This window comes from Curcuma longa, chromosome 11, assembly GCF_044706935.1.
Source record: "Curcuma longa cultivar G26 ecotype Majalengka, Jawa Barat chromosome 11, ITB_CL_G26_1.1, whole genome shotgun sequence".
Taxonomy (NCBI): Eukaryota; Viridiplantae; Streptophyta; class Magnoliopsida; order Zingiberales; family Zingiberaceae; genus Curcuma; species Curcuma longa.
Window position 1 is genome coordinate 8,530,995 of NC_133871.1, and position 19,412 is coordinate 8,550,406.

The 19,412-nt window shown below is 36.5% G+C and overlaps 4 protein-coding genes and 2 pseudogenes across 4 annotated transcripts; 3 read left to right on the top strand and 3 right to left on the bottom strand.

The window, feature by feature from the left end:
• Positions 1-1,251: 1,251 nt before the first annotated feature.
• Positions 1,252-2,131, bottom strand: LOC141842281 (DEAD-box ATP-dependent RNA helicase 24-like). Its single transcript, XM_074730493.1, has 2 exons — positions 1,683-2,131; positions 1,252-1,347 (listed from the first exon to the last, which is right to left on the bottom strand). Exons 1-2 carry the CDS (start codon positions 2,072-2,074, stop codon positions 1,296-1,298), a joined length of 444 nt encoding a protein of 147 aa, XP_074586594.1. The 5' UTR covers positions 2,075-2,131; the 3' UTR covers positions 1,252-1,295.
• A 194-nt stretch (positions 2,132-2,325) lies between these two features.
• On the top strand, positions 2,326-3,124 carry LOC141837055 (uncharacterized; annotated as a pseudogene).
• Positions 3,125-3,159: 35 nt separating this feature from the next.
• On the bottom strand, positions 3,160-4,088 carry LOC141837056 (uncharacterized; annotated as a pseudogene).
• A 302-nt stretch (positions 4,089-4,390) lies between these two features.
• Positions 4,391-5,101, bottom strand: LOC141837057 (DEAD-box ATP-dependent RNA helicase 24-like). The gene has a single exon (XM_074724530.1). The coding sequence runs from the start codon at positions 5,084-5,086 to the stop codon at positions 4,391-4,393; it is 696 nt and encodes a 231-aa protein (XP_074580631.1). The 5' UTR covers positions 5,087-5,101.
• Positions 5,102-9,045: 3,944 nt separating this feature from the next.
• On the top strand, positions 9,046-14,187 carry LOC141839133 (uncharacterized). Its single transcript, XM_074726802.1, has 7 exons — positions 9,046-9,358; positions 10,527-10,655; positions 11,242-11,439; positions 11,965-12,061; positions 12,903-13,006; positions 13,617-13,668; positions 13,813-14,187. Exons 1-7 carry the CDS (start codon positions 9,123-9,125, stop codon positions 14,029-14,031), a joined length of 1,035 nt encoding a protein of 344 aa, XP_074582903.1. The 5' UTR covers positions 9,046-9,122; the 3' UTR covers positions 14,032-14,187.
• Positions 14,188-14,759: 572 nt separating this feature from the next.
• Positions 14,760-19,158, top strand: LOC141840177 (uncharacterized protein OsI_027940-like). The gene is made up of 6 exons (XM_074728084.1): positions 14,760-14,836; positions 15,975-16,161; positions 16,241-16,391; positions 17,328-17,365; positions 17,444-17,504; positions 18,810-19,158. Exons 1-6 carry the CDS (start codon positions 14,832-14,834, stop codon positions 18,890-18,892), a joined length of 525 nt encoding a protein of 174 aa, XP_074584185.1. The 5' UTR covers positions 14,760-14,831; the 3' UTR covers positions 18,893-19,158.
• Positions 19,159-19,412: the final 254 nt, after the last annotated feature.

Sequence of the window (19,412 nt, forward strand, 5' to 3'; positions counted from 1 at the left end):
TACACAAAATACCCTCAAAGTTTTATTCAAAATAGCCTTTACTTTCAATTACAGAATTTAATTGAAATATTAAGAGATATTTGGAGCAATTAACCATATTAAACGTTTTTAGAAAAGTATATTATAAAATCAAGAAGACTTTTTTTTTCAAATCATTAAAGGATCTTATTTAATCATTATTTAATTATCTACACTACAATATTATTTAATATTATTATCTCCCATTTATTTTTTTAATTGATTGGACACCTCATAATATTTATTAAATTGTAATTACTACCATAAGAATGAACAAATATACATTGTAAAAGTTATGATTCATAATTACTACAACGTCAATATAAATTTATAAAAAAAAATAATAATACTAAATACTTTTATATTAAGAATAATTAAATAATTATATACGATTGGGATGTTTTTTTTATAAAAAATTGGATTTGAAAGAAAAAAACACCCTTTTAATTTTTCTCAAAAAGAATATATATTTTCTATTTTTTTCTTGTCAAGAAAATTGACCACGTACAACCTTTTAGATATGCCAAGTCAAGAAAATTGACCAAGTACAATCTTCAATCAATGCAATGTTGAATTCTTGTGTTACATTGGAAAGATTAGTCAAACTTGTTACATGGTTTTAAAACGTAAGAAATTAGATGAGTCATTTGGATTCTTAATGACGTATATAATATGTTAAACCAATGAATTGTCTATCAAATCATCTATGTCAAGTGATTTATTATAGTCGATCAAATGTAATAATTACATTTATGAATAATTTATATGCATGATCCATTTTTGAACAACATAAAACTTGAAATAAGAAGTTGAACATCTACAATTTTATAGTTCTTTGTACATGAATTCATAACTTGTAGTCTACACTCTACACACATCTTACAAGTTGGTAAACTATAAAAAAAAATAGAAAAAATAAGAAGTCTCATGGCAAAGTCATTTGACAAAAAGGAAATGACTTGGAGTTTGGATGGTTTTGAAATTCTAAAGATAATCTTGAAATAAGAGGTACTTTGTGGAGGTCAAATGGGACTTTTCCACTGACCTTCTTCATCATTTCTTTTCCACCATATCCAATGACATGCTAATTCCGTAAGTTCCATCATTTTTTCTACTGTACATGGTGGCCGGGTTGCAACACATCTAGCTAAAGAACAATGCAAACACGTTACAAGAGTGAGGCAAACATATTTGATTGATCGATCATTCATTGCAACATACATTATCACTCACCAGGGAAACAATATATAAAGTGCATCCCAACAGTTAGCACATTGCTAACGATCCCATCCAGAAGGCCGTTTTCTTTCTCGCGGCCTCTCTCTTGAGCTGCAATCGGAAGAAGGAAAAAGAATCAGACAATAAAAACATGATAGATATATATATATAGATATATAGATCTTCGCTATGAAAGACACAACAAGTTCATGCTATTGGTGATTATTTGAAACTGGCTGTATAGATCTTTGCTGTCTTCAACTCGAACAATTTGCTAGGAGATTTTGGGATGGAAAGAAGTGTAAAAAGTAAAGATGTCAGCTCAAAAATAGTGGCAACGATAGCATTTTACAGGCTAATTCATCATATTTCATAGTTTCACAATGAATTCAACAAAATCCTAATCAAAGATAATCGGTAGAGTTTAAAAAGTTTTTTAGGCTAACCTTTCAGAGCCCTGATGGTTCTTGCTCTCGTTTCTGTTTTCTTTATTCTTGGAGGCAGGAACAAAAGAAGTAGCTGCTTGTGCCCTGTATCCCTCCCCACCATACACAGCCGCAACACATAGTCCATAAGGTTTTGCAAATTTCTTAGCTTCTATATATATCTGATGTGCCAATTCCCTTGTTGGAGCACATATCACACCTATTGGACCTTCTCCTTTGTCAAGTTCAGGCTGATCCATAATATGAACAATCATAGGGAGAACAAATACAGCAGTTTTACCAGAACCAGTTTTTGCAATACCAATGATATCTCTACCAGAAAGCACAATGGGGAGAGCCTGACATTGTATCGTTGTTGGTTTCTCATAGGCCTGCTTTGCAATAGCACCCATCAATGGAGCAGGAAACCCACAATCTTCAAAGAGTTTGATTGGTTTCGGAACATCAAAACCTGAGACACGAAGCGTTTGATTTGATCATTTTCTGTTTTTATTTTTTAGAAATTATTGTTTGCTTTGTGTTTTCAAATTTAATTTTCTGAAAAATGAGAAAACATTCTCTAAGAAAATAGAAAATGATAAAATATCATTTTCCGTTGAAAATAAACCAAACCACCGCCTCTCTCTCTCTCTCACGACAGGCGATGGGCGACTCTTCACGCGGCGTTGGCCGCCGATCGAGCTCCGCCTGCGGTGTTCGCCGTTGGTGGCCCTATTCCCCTAGCGCCGGATCTCGTGCACTTCCCTCCCCTCTCGGTGGCTGCCCCGACGGTGCAGAGGGTTCCTCGTGCGAACGCGTTTGACGCGGCGCTGGTCGTTGATCGTGCTCGGCCTGTTTCCTATGCGGCGGCGCTTCGTCCCACCTCACCCCGAGCTTCCAAGAAAACCCTTGAAGATGTGGGAGATGACTTCAAGTCTTCCACGATCTACAATGACAAGCTAGGTATTTTTTACACCGAAGAGGAGGTTGCGGGTATAGCTAAACCTTACCGATTTGCATTGATTGGAAAGTTCTCTGGTATAAGACCAAGACAACAGATTGTTCTTCAAGCTTTTCAAAATTTGGGGCTGTCTAGTTTCTATAATATCAGATTTCTTCGTTCAGGTTACATCTTCATGCATCTAACAACAAACGAAGACATGGCCAGAATCTGGACCCGGGGAATTTGGTACATTGGGGGAGTTCCTCTTCGGATCTTCAAGTGGACTCCAAATTTTTCTTACATGGCTTAGGAGTCTTCAGTTGTGCCGGTGTGGATTCAACTACCAGATTTACCAATTCATATATTCAACAAGAGGGGGTTATTTTCGGCGGCTAAGATTGTGGGAAACCCTATAAAGCTTGATGAAGCTACGGCGGATTGTTCAAGGTTAACCATGGCGCGGGTATGTGTGGAGATAGACCTTTTGAAGCCGAAGGTTGATGAATTCTGGATTGGCTGATGGCGCTGGGACAGTCAATTGCTAAAGTGGTACACCTACAATCTTTTCTCCTCACCAATACCAATCCAGAATTCATCAACCTTCGGCTTCAAAAGGTCTATCTCCACACATACCCGCGCCATGGTTAACCTTGAACAATCCGCCGTAGCTTCATCAAGCTTTATAGGGTTTCCCACAATCTTAGCCGCCGAAAACAACCCCCTCTTGTTGAACATATGAATTGGTAAATCTGGTAGTTGAATCCACACCGGCACAACCGAAGACTCCGCCATGTAAGAAAAATTTGGAGTCCACTTGAAGATCCGAAGAGGAACTCCCCCAATGTACCAAATTCCCCGGGTCCAGATTCTGGTCATGTCTTCGCTTGTTATTAGATGCATGAAGATGTAACCTGAATGAAGAAATATGATATTATAGAAACCAGACAGCCCCAAATTTCGAAAAGCTTGAAGAATAATCTGTTGTCTTGGTCTTATACCAGAGAAATTTCCTATCAATGCAAATCAATAAGGTTCAGCCATACCCGCAACCTCCTCTTCGGTGTAAAAAATACCTGGCTTGTCATTGTAGATCGTGGCAAACTTGAAGTCATCTCCCACATCTTCAAGGGTTTTCTTGGAAGCTCGGGGTGAGGTGGGACGAAGCACCGCCGCATAGGAAACAGGCCGAGCACGATCGGCGGCCAGCGCCGCGTCAAACACGTTCGCGCGAGGAACCCTCTGCACCGTCAGGGCAGCCACCGAGAGGGGAGGGAAGTGCACGAGATCCGGCGCTAGGGGAATAGGGCCGCCAGCGGCGAACGCCGCAGGCAGAGCTCGATCGGCGGCCAGCGCCGCGTGAAGAATTGCCCAAAATCGCCTGTCGCGAGAGAGAGAGGAGGCGGTACTCTGAAACTTCTTGATCACTCATACCTGCAAATGAACAAAAAGCAAACTCTAAGAATTACAGATAAAAGCATCCTCATTTGTCAATCCTAGAAATTCTTAACACTGACACACACACACACACACACAAAAATCATACTGAACTCTAAGAATTACAGATAAAAGCATCCTCAATTGACAATCCTAGAGATTCTTAACACTGACACACACACACAAAAAATCAAGTCTTAGCATATCGATATAGCAAACTTGAGCAGACAACAACATGAACATTTGTTAGAACTCGAAGCTCAAATCAAATTAAAATTCCATCTCATTTGTCCAAAAATGATCTAAGCACTTGACAACAAACAGCTGCACGATATGCAGTAGGCATGTTTTGTCACAAGAGGATCAATATAATTATTATCAAAATTAGTACTATCACAAGTAGCTTTACTGTCACAGAAATCACAGCAAAGCTACGAACTTTACCTGATATTGAAGGTTTCTCTTCGTAGAAATCCTTGTTAAACGGCTCATAGTCCATAGTGCTATGGTCCAATGCCGGAATCGGCTCGATATTTCTCTTATCCGTGACAATCGGATTGTCATCCGAGTCATATTCGATTGTCCCGGAGTCTACTGCTTTGGCCGCAGCATACACTTCCTCGTCCGAATCATACCCAGCGTGAAGGGCCTCTGACGCCAGAGTCAACCCCGCATCTTTCTTCGAGCGCAAGAAGCTCTCCACAGGGTCATCCTCGTCCTCGCCATCGTATTTGTCGCCTCGGTCCTTCGGCTTCGCGGAGGCGGGAGGCGGAGCTCGGATCTCCTCCTGGATCCCCTCCATGAAGGCGTCGAGCGGGTCGACGTCTCCGTCGTCGCCGCCGCCACCTCCGAGAGTTGGCCGATCGGCAGCGTCGGTCTGTTCGTACTCAATGTTGTCGAGGTCCGCGTCCTCGTGGTTGTCTCCGCCAGCGCCGGCGCGGGAGGAAGGCGGAACGTAGAGCCGCTGCGGCGCCGGCGTTCGCTCGAAGTTGTAGGCAAAAGGGCGGTTGATCCCGAATCCATCAAATCCAAACTTGCGTTTCGACATCTCTCATCGACCCAAACTCAGGGATTAGGGTTTCAACTCTGGGCTCCCGCCGCGGTTCGTCTCAAAATACTACAAAATTACGTTTTACTCCCTACTTTTACTTCTGTTAATATTTATAGGGGTAGAAATCATAAGAATCCCAAATTATGAACAAAAATTAAATAAATATTTTTTTAAAGATTGAGTATTATGTTAAAATTAAATTAAAAATTAAATTAATTAAAATTAAACTGAATTAATTTTTTTAAAATAATTAAATTGATCAAATTTTTAAATAAAAATTAAATAAATCAAACTAATAAAATATCAGTTAATTTAATTTTTAATCAAAATAATTAAAATTTTTAAATATTATAAAAAATTTATCAATTAATTAGAAATTTATAAATTTACTTATTTAAAATTTTAAAAATTATTTTTTATTTTGATTAATTTAGTTTATTCAATTTATATGTTTTAATCAAATATAAAATTTTAAAATCGAAACCGAATCAAATTAACTAATTTTTAAAAAAATAAAATTCTGAAATAACTAAATTAAATTTTTAATTCGATTGATTTATTTAGTTTAAACAAATTTTTGCTCATCTCTATCTTTTTTAAAAAAATCAAATGGACACCCGATCAGTGATTTTATCTTGAAAATATCTCTTGATCCAATGTTGTTGTAACAACTACTGATAGCTACTACCACGTGTAAAAAGCTATTTAGTAATTGATACAAAATGTAAAAATTATTCAATGATTGTTATAAAGTATAAAAATTATCCAATAGTTACTATCACTTTTTAAGGTGAATTTAAGATTTAGACTTTATACGATGTGAAAGCTACCAATAACTTCTATAACATATTTAAGATAAGTTATGATTTAGAGTTTATGATTGTATATATATACATAATAGTTTCTACAACTTTTTAAAATAATTTTGATAAAGTTTAAATAATTTTGACTAAGTTGATATATAATATTTAAATACTTTAAAGATCTTAAATCATAAATTATAAACTCACCCTAAATACATTGTAACACTACTGAATATCTTTTATACGTTGTAGTAGCTACTAAGTAATTTTTTCACGGTGTAAACCCTAACCCTTAAATTTGAAACTCACCTTAAATATATATGTTGTAGTAATTACTGATTAATTAATTTTTATATGTTATAACAACTACTTGATAGCTTCTACACGGTATAAATTCTAAATCCTAAATTCATATTCTAAACATATTATAGTAGCTACTGAATAGTTTTTATATGATGTAAACTCTTAATCTTAAATTTTAAATTCATCCTAAACACATTATAATAATTATTAGATAGCTCTACATATTACATTAGCTACTCTATAATTTGTATAAGTTATAATAGCAATCGATAACAGCCATAATAACATTCAGTCAAAGCATTTTTCGAAATAATAAAAAAATATGATAAATTAATTATAATAAAATTTTAGCTGCATTTTAAAATTCTAAAATATATAATATATTTAAATTATCTTTTGAACTAAGATGAGTGGCTAAGGCTTGCGGTGAATGAAAAGTGTCAAAAAGAAATTTCTTTTGACTCTTCTTTTTGCACCGACCCTTCTGACAACCCGTAGATAAGAACCGAATTCATTCTGATTATGACATAGAAGGGTATTGCCTGGCTTCGCCAGAATTTGAACCCTTGCTCTCTTCTGCAAGTCTATTGCGTCGTAACCAACTTACCTATGCCCCGGGGACAGAACTGAATTCATTCTGATTCCAAATAGAACTTGCAGTAATTGCATAATTCTTTATAAAGTTGGACTATCAAATATTCTTCAGCAATATCCTACACCAAAGTGTACTTTAAGACCAGCAAAAATCCCACAAAAATGTCTGCTATAAAGCAGGCTTGCCACACAACAAACTGCTCATAAGCTAACAGAGAAGTACTTGAATTTCCATGGCAGACCTTAAGAAGATAGGAACGGAAGCATTCAGAGACCTGGAAAGGGACCTGCCGGCATTGAGAGGATGGTGGCCGCAGCCGCCGCTGCCCCCGCCGCCCCCGCTGCGAAACTTCACACCTTCAAAGAAAGAGACAGTTTTGGAAAGCAGTCAGGCAGCCAAGAAGTATGGTGGATTTCTGTGTGTGATGTTTCCTGAACGCTCTAAGGCTGCTTAAAGCTCAAATGCCACCAAAATGTGGCTTTTAATATGAACGGTATCGAAACTATGTGTTGCTGTTATAGTAGCTGTGATGGTGTCTAAGAATGACAGTGTGTAGCTATGAACTGCAGTATGTCTACAAGTTGTATAAAGATTATGAAATATATGTATGGAAGTGCATAGCTTTCTGTAACTTTTCTGCCTGCTCTAGTTAATTTCAGATAAGATGTTCATGTCCCATGATCTGGAAACCATTGTTACTTAATTATCACAAACTCTTGAAATACATGTTCTTCAGTAATAGCCTGCACCAAATTGTATCTGAATTCTGAAGAATAGAACAGTAATTATCATCTGGACGCTACTGATACTTAGAATCTAACAAATGGGATCGAAAAAATTAAAAATATTGTTCCAACTACGACCATTATTTCAAGAATCTTGGATCAGAATCAGATGCCCATGCATGAACTGTGTTGTCTATATGCCCTCTTATCCATTGTTCATCCTAACATGTACACCAAAGTCAGAAGAAGGCTTTTTATATCTATGAACTTGTAGTGGACCTGCGATGCCGGGCAGGCGAGGCGATAGATCTGATCCACCTCCAAGAGCAGAGGATGCACCACATCATGGCGAATGCGCTCGAAGTTGGGATGCCCCAAATGGTGCAGCACGTTCTCCTTCCGCCCCGTGAAGAAATTGTCCACCACGATGACGCCGTCCCCTCTCGCGATCAAGCGGTCCACCAGATGGCTCCCCACGAACCCGGCGCCGCCAGTGACCACGACGCGGAGCACCTTACGCCGTCGCAGCGTGCAACAAAGACCGGACGGCGAGGTTTGCGCCGGCGGAGGAGGAAGAGGAGGGCGCGAAGGCGAAGAAGACAAAGGCGAGAGAGACCCCGGCGAGCATGAAGAGGAGGCGCTGCTCGGCGAGGAGCTACAGGAAGGCGCGCGGCAGCGGGAGGAGACTCTTTTGGGGCTTGAGGCAACGCAGGGCGGCAACCTCCCACGGTGGAGAGTCACGGCCACGGCGGATGAGGTCGGAAGCCATGGCGGATCAGGGAGGGCGAGGGGTGTGTCTGTGATTCCGAGAATTTCCTGGGCGGCTCGACACTTGTTTGCGCTGTTCCGCTGCGAAGACGACGAGTGGCGTAGCACTTCGTGGAACTCGGGAGCGACGGCCCAAATGACGCATTTGCCCTCCTAAATTGTCGGACTCAATATCAGTCTGAGGGTAGAAATGGAAATAACGTTGAACACGTGGGTGACGCTCTCGCGAATACATTATTACGAAAATGCCCGACTTGGCCTCCCTCTAACACGTCAAAGCATTCACTGGAGTAATTTATGGAAACATGTCTTTTAAAGTTTTGAGAATTTAAAATTATTTTAGAATACAATTTAAATAATTAAAATTTTAAATTTAAATATTTAAATTTATAAAATATAGTTATCAGATTTATTATTGCGTGTTTAAATTAAAATATTTTTTATTATGTATTTAAAATTTTTATTTAATTATTACGTGTACATTTTCTAAGTCGCCTTGTTATTATTATTATCTTCTTATGGACTAATGTTGTTTAGTGAATTTTCAATTATTATTATTATTTTAACGAATTTTATGGATGGAAAAAAGTTTAAAAAAAACAAGGGAAAATTAAGAAAATAAATAAATAATCGTGATTAAGTAATTGAAATCCGCTACTTTATTTTCATATTATCCTAACAAATTGGATTAATTAATAAAGTGCGTTCTTCTCTCCATTTCAACGCTTCCCCTCAATTGCCACTATTTATATATCCATTTCTACCTCACCAGTCGCGTCCGCCCGACTCCTTTCTAGGGTTTTCTTTGACTTCTCCTGTTCATCTCCGACGATCCTTGAATGGCGGGAGTCCGGTGGCCACCAGAGGACTCCGATCTGAACCCGCCGCGGCCGGCGGCTTCGACCACCGCTGCTGCTGCAGCCGAGCAGATGATATCTGACGATGACCGATCGGTGGCGGCCGACTCGTGGTCTATCAAGAGCGAGTATGGAAGCACTCTGGATGACGAGCAGCGCCACGCTGACGCCCTAGACATGGTCTCCGGTTGCAATTTCCCGGCCGCCTCCGATTACAGGTTTCCATCTTCCCTTTTGTCTTCATATTTTTTTGCCGTTGTATTGTGTGCTTTCGTGCTTTTTGAATTGATTGTTCGGCAATAAAAAATGATCTTGGTTTCTTCAGTGGGTAATTGAGTGTTGTTTGACCTTTCGGTTGCCCCGTGTTTAAATGATTTCCAGCCTGCAACTTATTTCTCATTGGATTGGATCTTATAACATTCTTTAAGTCTAGTGCCTCGATTGTACTGCTAAATATTCCAATCACTTTGAGATTTGGTTTGAATTGTGCTGTCAAAGACAAAAACGAAAGAAAGTATATCCTGTATCCATTAAGCGGATTTGGAAGGGGACTGAAAAGCCCACATATGGTTCCATATGGCAAACGTAGTCAACATTTTGCAAGTGATAAATACCTTAGATGTTAATAAAAATATTTTAGTATCAATTGAGTATGCCCCCGTGTAATAATATATATGTGCTGTGTGACCATATATCACTAGCATGTGTTTTTTGAAATCTTGCTTATTGGGATGCATATTAAACATAATGTATTGATTGCATTATCTTATTTTGGAAATACATTTTTTAATTTATGGTACTATCTGAAAATAGGTTTCTTTCATAAATAGCTACTTAGTTCACCATGTTCTATCACACGAAACACAAAAACCCTTCCTCATCCATTTGTCGTGTTCCAGGGAATGTATTGTGTTGCAATCTTCCTGCATGGATGTGCACACTTGCTGTTTGTCGTGTTTGCATGCATGAGTTGAATGCATAGTTTTGAAGGGAAGCCTTGGCGCAACAGTAAAGTTGTTGCCATGTGGCCTAGAGGTCATGGGTTCGAGTCTTGAAAATAGCCTCATGCAAAACAAGGTAAGATTGTGTACAATAGACTCTTCCTCACAATCTTGCATTGGAGGAGCCTTGTACACCAGACTGTCCTTTTTTATATTTAAAAGCAACAAAGTAGATACATCTTTAGTTTTCTGAAGGCTATAGCTGGTTGTCTATCTGGCGCCTCAATACTTTCGCTGGCATTGATCCAGTACCTAAAGTGAATTAAACATCAAAAACTGTATACGACGAGTTAAGCTTGATTTGTTGCATCTGTCATTTTGGATTGACTGATCCTGTTTATTGCTGAATGTCCAGTTCATTTATTGTTTGTGACTGTTGTAACAGTTCTGATAAGGAGGGGCCAGACTCAAATGAGGTAGAGGCATCATTATTGGGGTTACAAAGCTATTGGGATGCTTCTTATGCTGAGGATCTTGCAAATTTTCATGGACATGGCCAAGCTGGTGAAAGTTGGTGAGCCTAGTTTATATGGAACTTTGTCATATTTCTAGTTTGAGAAGTTGATACCATAGCACACTCTAGCACGATTTTATGCTTCTTTCTTTCCGTTTAAAGTTATTCTTACATGTAGCATGCCGTACCTAAATATGGCCTTACATTGCTGTAAAATTTCCATGAGTATTCCATTGACTGACCATTTGCATTATGTCATGTTTTATCCACATTTTCATATATCAGTTTTTATTTTGCTATCTAAAAAACTCTAATTTCTGAAAATCTTATTCACAATTTCAAATTCAAATTTAAGCGAATCACTCTCTCATCAACTAAAACTATAGCATCTGCAAATTACATGCACCAAAAATGTTATATATAAGTAGCATAGACTATTGTTTAATGTTTTTATCATTCAAACTCACAGATCATGCAAATTTTCATGATAAACATCTCTTCTGTAACCCTTTATGTGTCAAATTGTTTCTTTATTATGTTGTTTTTGAGGTAAAATTTTGTTGTATGGTTCTTTTTCTTTTGTTTTTTCCATTCAATGTTGCTTTTTGTGGTTGTACCATATGTAGTCAACTTCTTCGACTGATAGGTTTGGAATTGACGTGATGGATACTGTTGCAACTTGGACAAAATCTTTGTGTGCAAACATTTCTCAGTCACATAAATCAGAAGGCAGTAGCAACTCTGGACCTGATCCTGATAGCATCTCTAAAGATCTGTCTAGCTGGGGTGTACTTGACATTGGAACTGGGAATGGCTTGCTGCTGCAAGAGTTAGCGAAACAAGGGTACTAGATTTGATACTTGTTCAAATGTTGGTAAAGTGTTTTTGAAAGTTACTTCAACAGCATGTTTCACTTCGGTAGTGTATAACTATGTAGCATACTTTATTGTTGATCCTCATTAATTATCACCACAAAAATTGTGGTTATTGCTGGCAACTACACTAATGCATACAAGGCACTAGGGAATGCTACTAAAAGGACTAAGGAAACTGCAAAATCAATGTCTTTAACCATAAGGAATTTGATGGCACAATGCATCCAGCATTTGCCTGGAGTTTATTATATTTTTATACTTAGTACCGCATCTGTCCTCAGGCAAAACCCTACCAATTTCATAAATAAACATGATGTACATAAAGATCTGGTTGTTGCCTCTGTTGGAATTTTTTTTTTGGCTCTGTGCATCCATGAGGTGTTTTTCACTATATTTTCTCATAGTACTTTGTAGTATGTGTGATCTATGGGATTATTGTTAATGATATTTAGAGCAGCCTGTGGGTACTATTTTATGCCAATCTGCTGTTGCAGGTTCTCTGATTTAACTGGAACAGATTATAGCGACGGAGCAATTGTTCTTGCACAAAAGATCGCCATTCGAAATGGTTTTCCTAATATAAATTTTATGGTATGCATGCGAACATTCCTTTGCTGTTTGATATGTGCTAGTCAACATGATAGTGTGGTCCTTTGTTCTTTAAGTTTACTTGATTAGTTTATGTTGAAGACATACTGTTTTTTTTTCTTTTTTTTTGCACTTGATCAGCAATTTCCAGTTAAACTTGGACTTTCTTTTGTGGGGTTTTCTTATTTACTTTATAATCTATATATTAATCAAGGATCATATAATGGAGCTCATTATCCATAAGCTTTTACTCAATCTATGTTCATAAAATGAAACCTACGTTCAATGTGCGAACTGTTCAATTTTCATTTGATTTGGGAAATGTTTGTCTTCAAGATGAATTTTGTTTCTTGGATAGTCAGGGATGAAACTAGGTCAGTTCTCCAGTTGGCCTTCAGAACAAACTGGACTCGGCCCAAAAATTTTCTATTTACTTGAAAAGGCTGGTTCTTTGTTTTTTTGCCCAGGTTTTTCCTTATCATATATGATATATAGTAGGTTGTATTATACTATATTCTCTCAAGTCCTACCTCCCTCCCTTTTTCCCAATGCAAAACTAAATGGATTTTTTGTTTTGTGTATATGAGTTAAATTTTCACCCTTGCTTATATTGCACCAGAACAGTTATGTGTAAAATGACTATCTAAATATCTATAATAGCTATTTATGCAACAAAGTTCTTGCTTTAAACTGTGCCCCTCTCTTTGTATGTCTTTTAGAAACTATAATATGGTTATTGATCCTCAAGATATCTTGGCATGATCTGCTTGTTCATGTCATGCTATTTGAATTTTGAGTTCCGACAGTTGTTCTTTTTTTATTGATCAAAGAAGGGTGATTGTAGGTTGATGATATTTTGGAGACAAAATTGAACAGAAAATTTCATCTTGTAATGGACAAAGGAACATTGGATGTCATTGGCTTGCACCCTGATGGCCGAATGAAAAGGTATGTATAATTCTTCCACCTTTGGAAACTTTGCTTTTATATTGGTTTTAACCTTGCCATCACTTGTGTGGCTTCACTCGATACTTGAAAGAGTAGGTGGTTGAATTTTTCCATTCAATATTATTCCAACAGCCAATTTACATTCCAAGTCAGAATTGGACCTATAACTTTTCTTTTATCTTGTTTTACTGGTTTGTGTGCATGCCCTTGGAAAATTAATTCCTCCCACCTGGAAGGCCGCTTGGTACCGTGATTTACCTCCCTTCCACAAAGTCTTGGGGCGGATAGTGGAGGGGCTTGGGGTGAACGTTATCACCTTTTGTGTCTGGGTAGTGGCTACACATCTTTTTGTCTCATCATCAATTAAGTTCAGAATGTTCAGGATTGGGGGAAGTGTTTGTTACTCTGGTACCTAACATTTCTTTTCCAATACTGGGAGGAAAGGCATGGTAGAAATTCATTCATGTTATTTTTGGGAATAAATAATCTTAATCTGGATTCATGCGGAATAAATAGTGTACCAGTTATATTTTGTGTTGAATCCATTCACTTAAAATGTTGTTTAGATATAAAAGGATTTAAATTTAATGTCTTTTCTTTTTATTGTTAGGCTAATGTATTGGGAATCAGTATCGAACTTGGTTGCATCTGGTGGGATCCTGGTAACTGCTACCTTCTCTCAATTGTATACCTTTTATCTTGTTCTGATGCACCTTGGAAACTAACTAGTTCTGATATATTCATATTAGCCACTAAACTTTTCTTACCACTTTCACCATTTACTGAACATGTAGTGATTTATTCAGGTGATTACCTCATGTAATAGCACAAAAGATGAGCTGTTGCAAGAAGTGGAAACCTTCAATCACAAAATGCTTGATATCCAGGACCAGGACCAGGACCAAGAAAGAAGTGATGAGAATGTGGTTTTCCAGTACCTTGATCATGTACGAACCTATCCAACTATCTTGTTCGGCGGCATAGAAGGATCTCGTGTTTGCACCGTTGCGTTTCAGCGCCTCTGAATCTCCATGTGTTTGATTTCTTAAACCCTTACAACTAAAGAAAGGGTGATGTTGATCGCACTACAGCAAGTGGTTTTCTTGTAGTTGGTCGTGTAAACTTATATTGTTTATTTGTAGTTTTCTTATAATAATTTGATTAGCTGAACTTTCAAATTACACTGTCTGTGAGCCTGCACAGTGTAGGTGATTTAAAGTGTCAGTTCTATTTTAGATGTTTGAAAATAAATAGTTTAAAGTGCCAATTCTAGAATAAATAGTTTCTCAAGTAAATTTATTGATAATTTTGTAAAAAGAATACTATTTATGCTTTATAGGAACGAAATGAATGGTAACAAAAATTGAATCAATTGGATTAAATCACTAAAACATAGTATGTAGCTCAACATATTGAATTTGTTAGTGTTAATAATGTTTATTGATTTCAACATAGTTATTTTCCGTTTCGAATTGTACATTTTCGAACCACTACATTAGCATTTCATAATCTCAAATAGTATTTGTGAAACAAAAGTAATTAAATTAAATTCATTTTAATTAATTCTCATAATTAATATAAAAATTGCAATAGTTCATTACAAATTACCAAATTCATTTTACATTTTAATTTGATTTGCTGTAAAGTATTCAAATCAAAGCGTGGCACCTATCAAAGGATTCTACCCCACGTGCATCACACGTGCGAACATCTCCTTAAATCAGAAGCCATCGAAACGACCACCGTACTGCTTCGAACAAGGGTTTAGGGCACCGCCTCGCTCGTCTCGTTTTGTGGCCGCGACTGCTGTAGCTCGCCAGAAAGAATGAGGTCTGTGTAATTTCCACCTTGCAAGGCTACATCTTTCTCCGCTCTTGTGCTTCTCGTCTTTGTTCTACTTGGTTTTATGCTGCGGAAACGAAGAGCACGGAATGATGCCGGTGGGAACTCTTGTCGCCTACCACCACCAGAGCTTCAATTATTGTTGTTCGTACATTTAAATAGTCCATAATTTTCTTGGAGCATCACATACCAACATCTAGTAGCATTATTTAAGCTAGTTGTTTTTGCTATAAGAGTATAGTGGGCTTGCAATTTTTCAGGGGAAAATTTCCATCTTTTAGACTGCATGAAAGACATAAAACTGGAGATTACTTGAATACTGGAAACAATTTTGATCCCCGTACATAGAAAATATCGAACATTATATGAAGGCCCTATTGTCGTAGTCTCAACATAATTGTTTTTCCTGGACTTTTAATTTTTCAAGCTTAATGAGTTTGGCTAACTGTAGGCTAAAAAAAGACAGTGAAGATAAAATTATTCTTTCTGTAAATCGATAACTTGAGCTTATAGAGTTTATTAGAGACCTGTATTTATGCATCTAGCATGGATGAAGATTAATTAAGTGGAATTAACAGAAGGGATGTTGCATGAGATTCTATCTAGAATAAAAAATAAAGGAGGAAGCCAAAAAATTGTCAAGGTAACAAAGATGAAAGAGTGAATCATAATAAGTGAGCTAGATAAGGAAGGGCTTATCATGTTCCTGTAAAGTATCTGAAAGACAGCACTTTTTTTTTTTTTGTTTCTGAAAGTTTTTTCTCAACTCATTATTTTGTCCATGTTTTAATTTGTGCAATAGCTGAGCATGTAGCTCATCAGATATTATTGACATTTTGATGAGATGCTAACTGGGTCATGCCTGATCGAAATTCTCACGTGGAAAATTTTAAGGTGCTTGAACATTGTCACTTAGGATTTTCTCATCCCTTAAGTAGCTTTTCCTTAAGCTCAATGATGGTGGTATTAGTCTGTTAATTTAATATGGTAGAAAGGGTAATATAAGAAACCCATTACGGAAACATGGCCTTTTGTACCAGCTTGATTGTCTATAGTTAATAAAAATTCAGCTTGATTGTCTATAGTTAATAAAAATTGATTTTCTCATGAATTATTTACATATCAGTCGTTCTCCTGAAATCAAGTGGGCACAGCATATTGACAAGGTCTATGTCACTGTACAATTGCCTGATGCAAGAGATGTGAAAGTTAATCTAGAACCTGATGGCATTTTCACTTTCTCTGCCACAGCTGGTGTTTCAAATAACTTTTACGAGTTAAAATTAGAACTTTTTGATAAAGTAAATAAAGAGGTAATGTTTTCTAATTCCTTCTTAATCAACTGATATTTCTTGTTTCCCATCACCTAACTTGTAATGCATTACCTACCAGGAAAGCAAAATTAATATAGGTGTCAGATATATCTTTTGTGTGATTGAGAAAGCTGAGCCGCAGTGGTGGAAGAAGCTACTGCGTGGTGAGGGAAAGACTCCTCACTATGTGAAAATTGATTGGGATAAGTGGGTTGATGAAGATGATGATGGTATATTCCCTTGTACTTTCTTTCTTGCTGGTTGTTACAAAATTGTACCATCATGATGAATACTTCTATCATATGCATGCAAGTCATGTGTTTCTTTTGCTTGCTATACATGGATGGTTGTAGAATGCATATCTTGGAGATGTATGATGCAAAATTTAAGGTTCGTTTTGTTTGTCTAAAAGTCAGATGATGAATTTCTAGTCAGCAAATGCCATAGCACTTGATTTTTTTATTTGCTTTTATTACCTGTATTCATGTATTCACTCAGAACAAAATGCTTTTTGCTGTCCAGATCCTATTTTTTTTCCTATTATCTTGTCAGTTAATGCTTGTCAAAAACCAGTAAAATCGTGAATTCTGAAAATGTCTCCACAAACAGATCAATGACACTAATACATTTTGGGTATGCAATGATGTTCATTTCCTCATATAATTAGTCATTCATGTGATATTGTGGTCATGTTACTTAAGAAATAGGGCTTATTAAGGATTTTTTACCATGATTTTTATGCAATCAATTTCTTTGCCAATGTTTTTGTCTTGATACTGTAGATGAATACCAGAACATTTCAGGTTGATATTTTCACAGTATCATTTATTGATCTTGAACCTGCCTCTTCCAGACAATGTCTGAAGAAATTAATTATTTACTATTGGTGATGTTTAGACTACATAACTGTCTTCAGTTTACCAAGTAGGAAGTATTGTTTATGCTACTGCTAAAGTACTAGTCTGCTAAACCTTAAGACACTTGGGGTCACTCACTGGATATATTTATTGTATAATTGAATTAGCTCAACACTTTCAATCAATTTTTTTGTTCTTCCATACATATTATTGGCAAATCATTGACTAGATTTTATTTCTATGAACAATTTTGCAATTCATATGCCATTGGTGTTGCTGAGTTTTCCCCCCTTGATTTGACTATATTAGGTCGACCTGATTTGGATTTGGGAGGCATGGATTTTTCGGTAATGGCCACCTCCCATATTTCTTCCTGCAAACTTTAATTCGGTTGATCATGGATTGATATTTCTATTCATTTCCAGAAATTTGGTGATATGGGGGGTAGTGCTATGGATGATGATTTTGAAGACAGTGATGATGAAGGTAAAGTTGTAGAAGCTACCATTTAGTCAACCAATTCCTTATATTAGTTTGATTTCATTGCTTTATTTGTTTCTATGCTCAGATATCCAAATATCAGTTATCCATTTTGCTGCATTAAAGTTTAATGTTAAGAACTTTTTGTCAGACCATGCCGAAGGACTCTAATAACCTTATAATAGATGGCCTCCTATAGTCCACGCCCTTTCATGTCTTTTAGCTGAATAACTCATATTTAACCTCAACGAGATCACTATATAGTTTACAATGTTACAACCATTTGAAATATTCACTGAACTTTGATTTTAGACATGTTAAATTAGAATGGCCTGAATTAGGATATAAAACAAGCCATGAGTCTCAACTATTTGAAGCTGGCTAATGTGTACCTTATTTCTCAATTGAATTCTGTAAGATTGTGTTGGTTGATTTGAAATATTTTATAAAATATTAAAGTAAGATAATAAGGAAACAATTTTACTTTGCATGACATATCATTGCCAAAAGTCTATAGGACTTGTTGGTGGACACGCCCAAAAAAGAAAAAGTGGGTATAAGAAGACAAAGTAGAAGGGGAAAAAATGTTGGATTGTATAATGCAGAAATGTAATAATAAAGAAAATAGTGAATGACAAAGGGTAAAAGGCAAAGAAAAGATTATCTTCACTTCCTTTTATGTTATTATGTTGATAAAATTTCATTTCGACCCCATAATTTATTTTTTCATTTTATTCCTCAGTTTAGAATATTACATTTTACCACCATATATTGTAGAAAGGATTTGGAAGCACACTAAGCAATCACAATTTTGTCATTCTAAATTTCCATAATTCCTATTTGGTCTTGCCACGTGTTGCACTTGGATGAACATTATCCTCTCCATTTGTGTTGATGGAAGTGAGGTATTTGGTTCCTCTTTTGAATGGAGTGATTTATGGTAAAGCTAGGGAAATCATTTCTCCACCGTTTGTCTTGTCTCCCTCCTTTTGTTATCCTCAGTGTAAATATAAAAGGGACATTGGATATTGTATGCTCCAAAAGAAGAATAAGCCACTGCGATCTCGATCAGCCATCAATATCTTTAGTGTTGATCCGAACATATTATTATATGATAGTTCACAAGGCTGGGATTTTTTGCAAACTCTATCCATCTATTTCAATGTTAGTATTCATCTAGTTTTCTCTTTAGTTTTCAGTTCAACAAATCTGGAGTGAGCACTAGAATACTGATAGTAGTATATATTCAATGAAGCTTTGCCTTTTACTCGATGTCGTAACCACGCACTGAATGTCTTCTACTTTTAACAGAGCCAGCAGAAAAACCTGAACATGCACCTGGAGATGCGAAGACCCAAGAAAGCTTGTCGGATGACAAAAAAGAAACAGATTGAAGCATGTGAAAGTCCTTCCATATGTTTTTGCCACCATTGTTGTGGTTTACCATCTGGATCGAGGAAACATGTTAAATTGGTATCTAGTGTTTTAAATCATCTTAGAGTAGACAAATTTTACTATTGGTTATCGATCTCGTGTGGTGTTCAGATTATGAGATGAGCTTCTATGGTTGAATGATTGTTGAAAATTGTGATTCCTTGCTTTGCTAATCATGTCATTGAAGTTTAACTATTTACTCTGTCGCTAGCATGATTTGTTGAAATTGTGGTGGGTTTGTTTCATTCAATATTCTCTTTTTATTTTATTTTACTATTTTGTGTCATTTAAAATTGAGGTCCATAGAAAATTTCATCATTGTTGGTTTTGTGGAAATGTTTTACTCTCAATGAGTGGATGTTTTGTCATCCTTTCGCCTTTCTCGTCCATCACAAGGATAAAATAGAAGATTATTATTTTTGATAATTCAGTTATTTAATTGATTAATTTTGGAATTGATTAGTTCGGTCTTATCGAAGT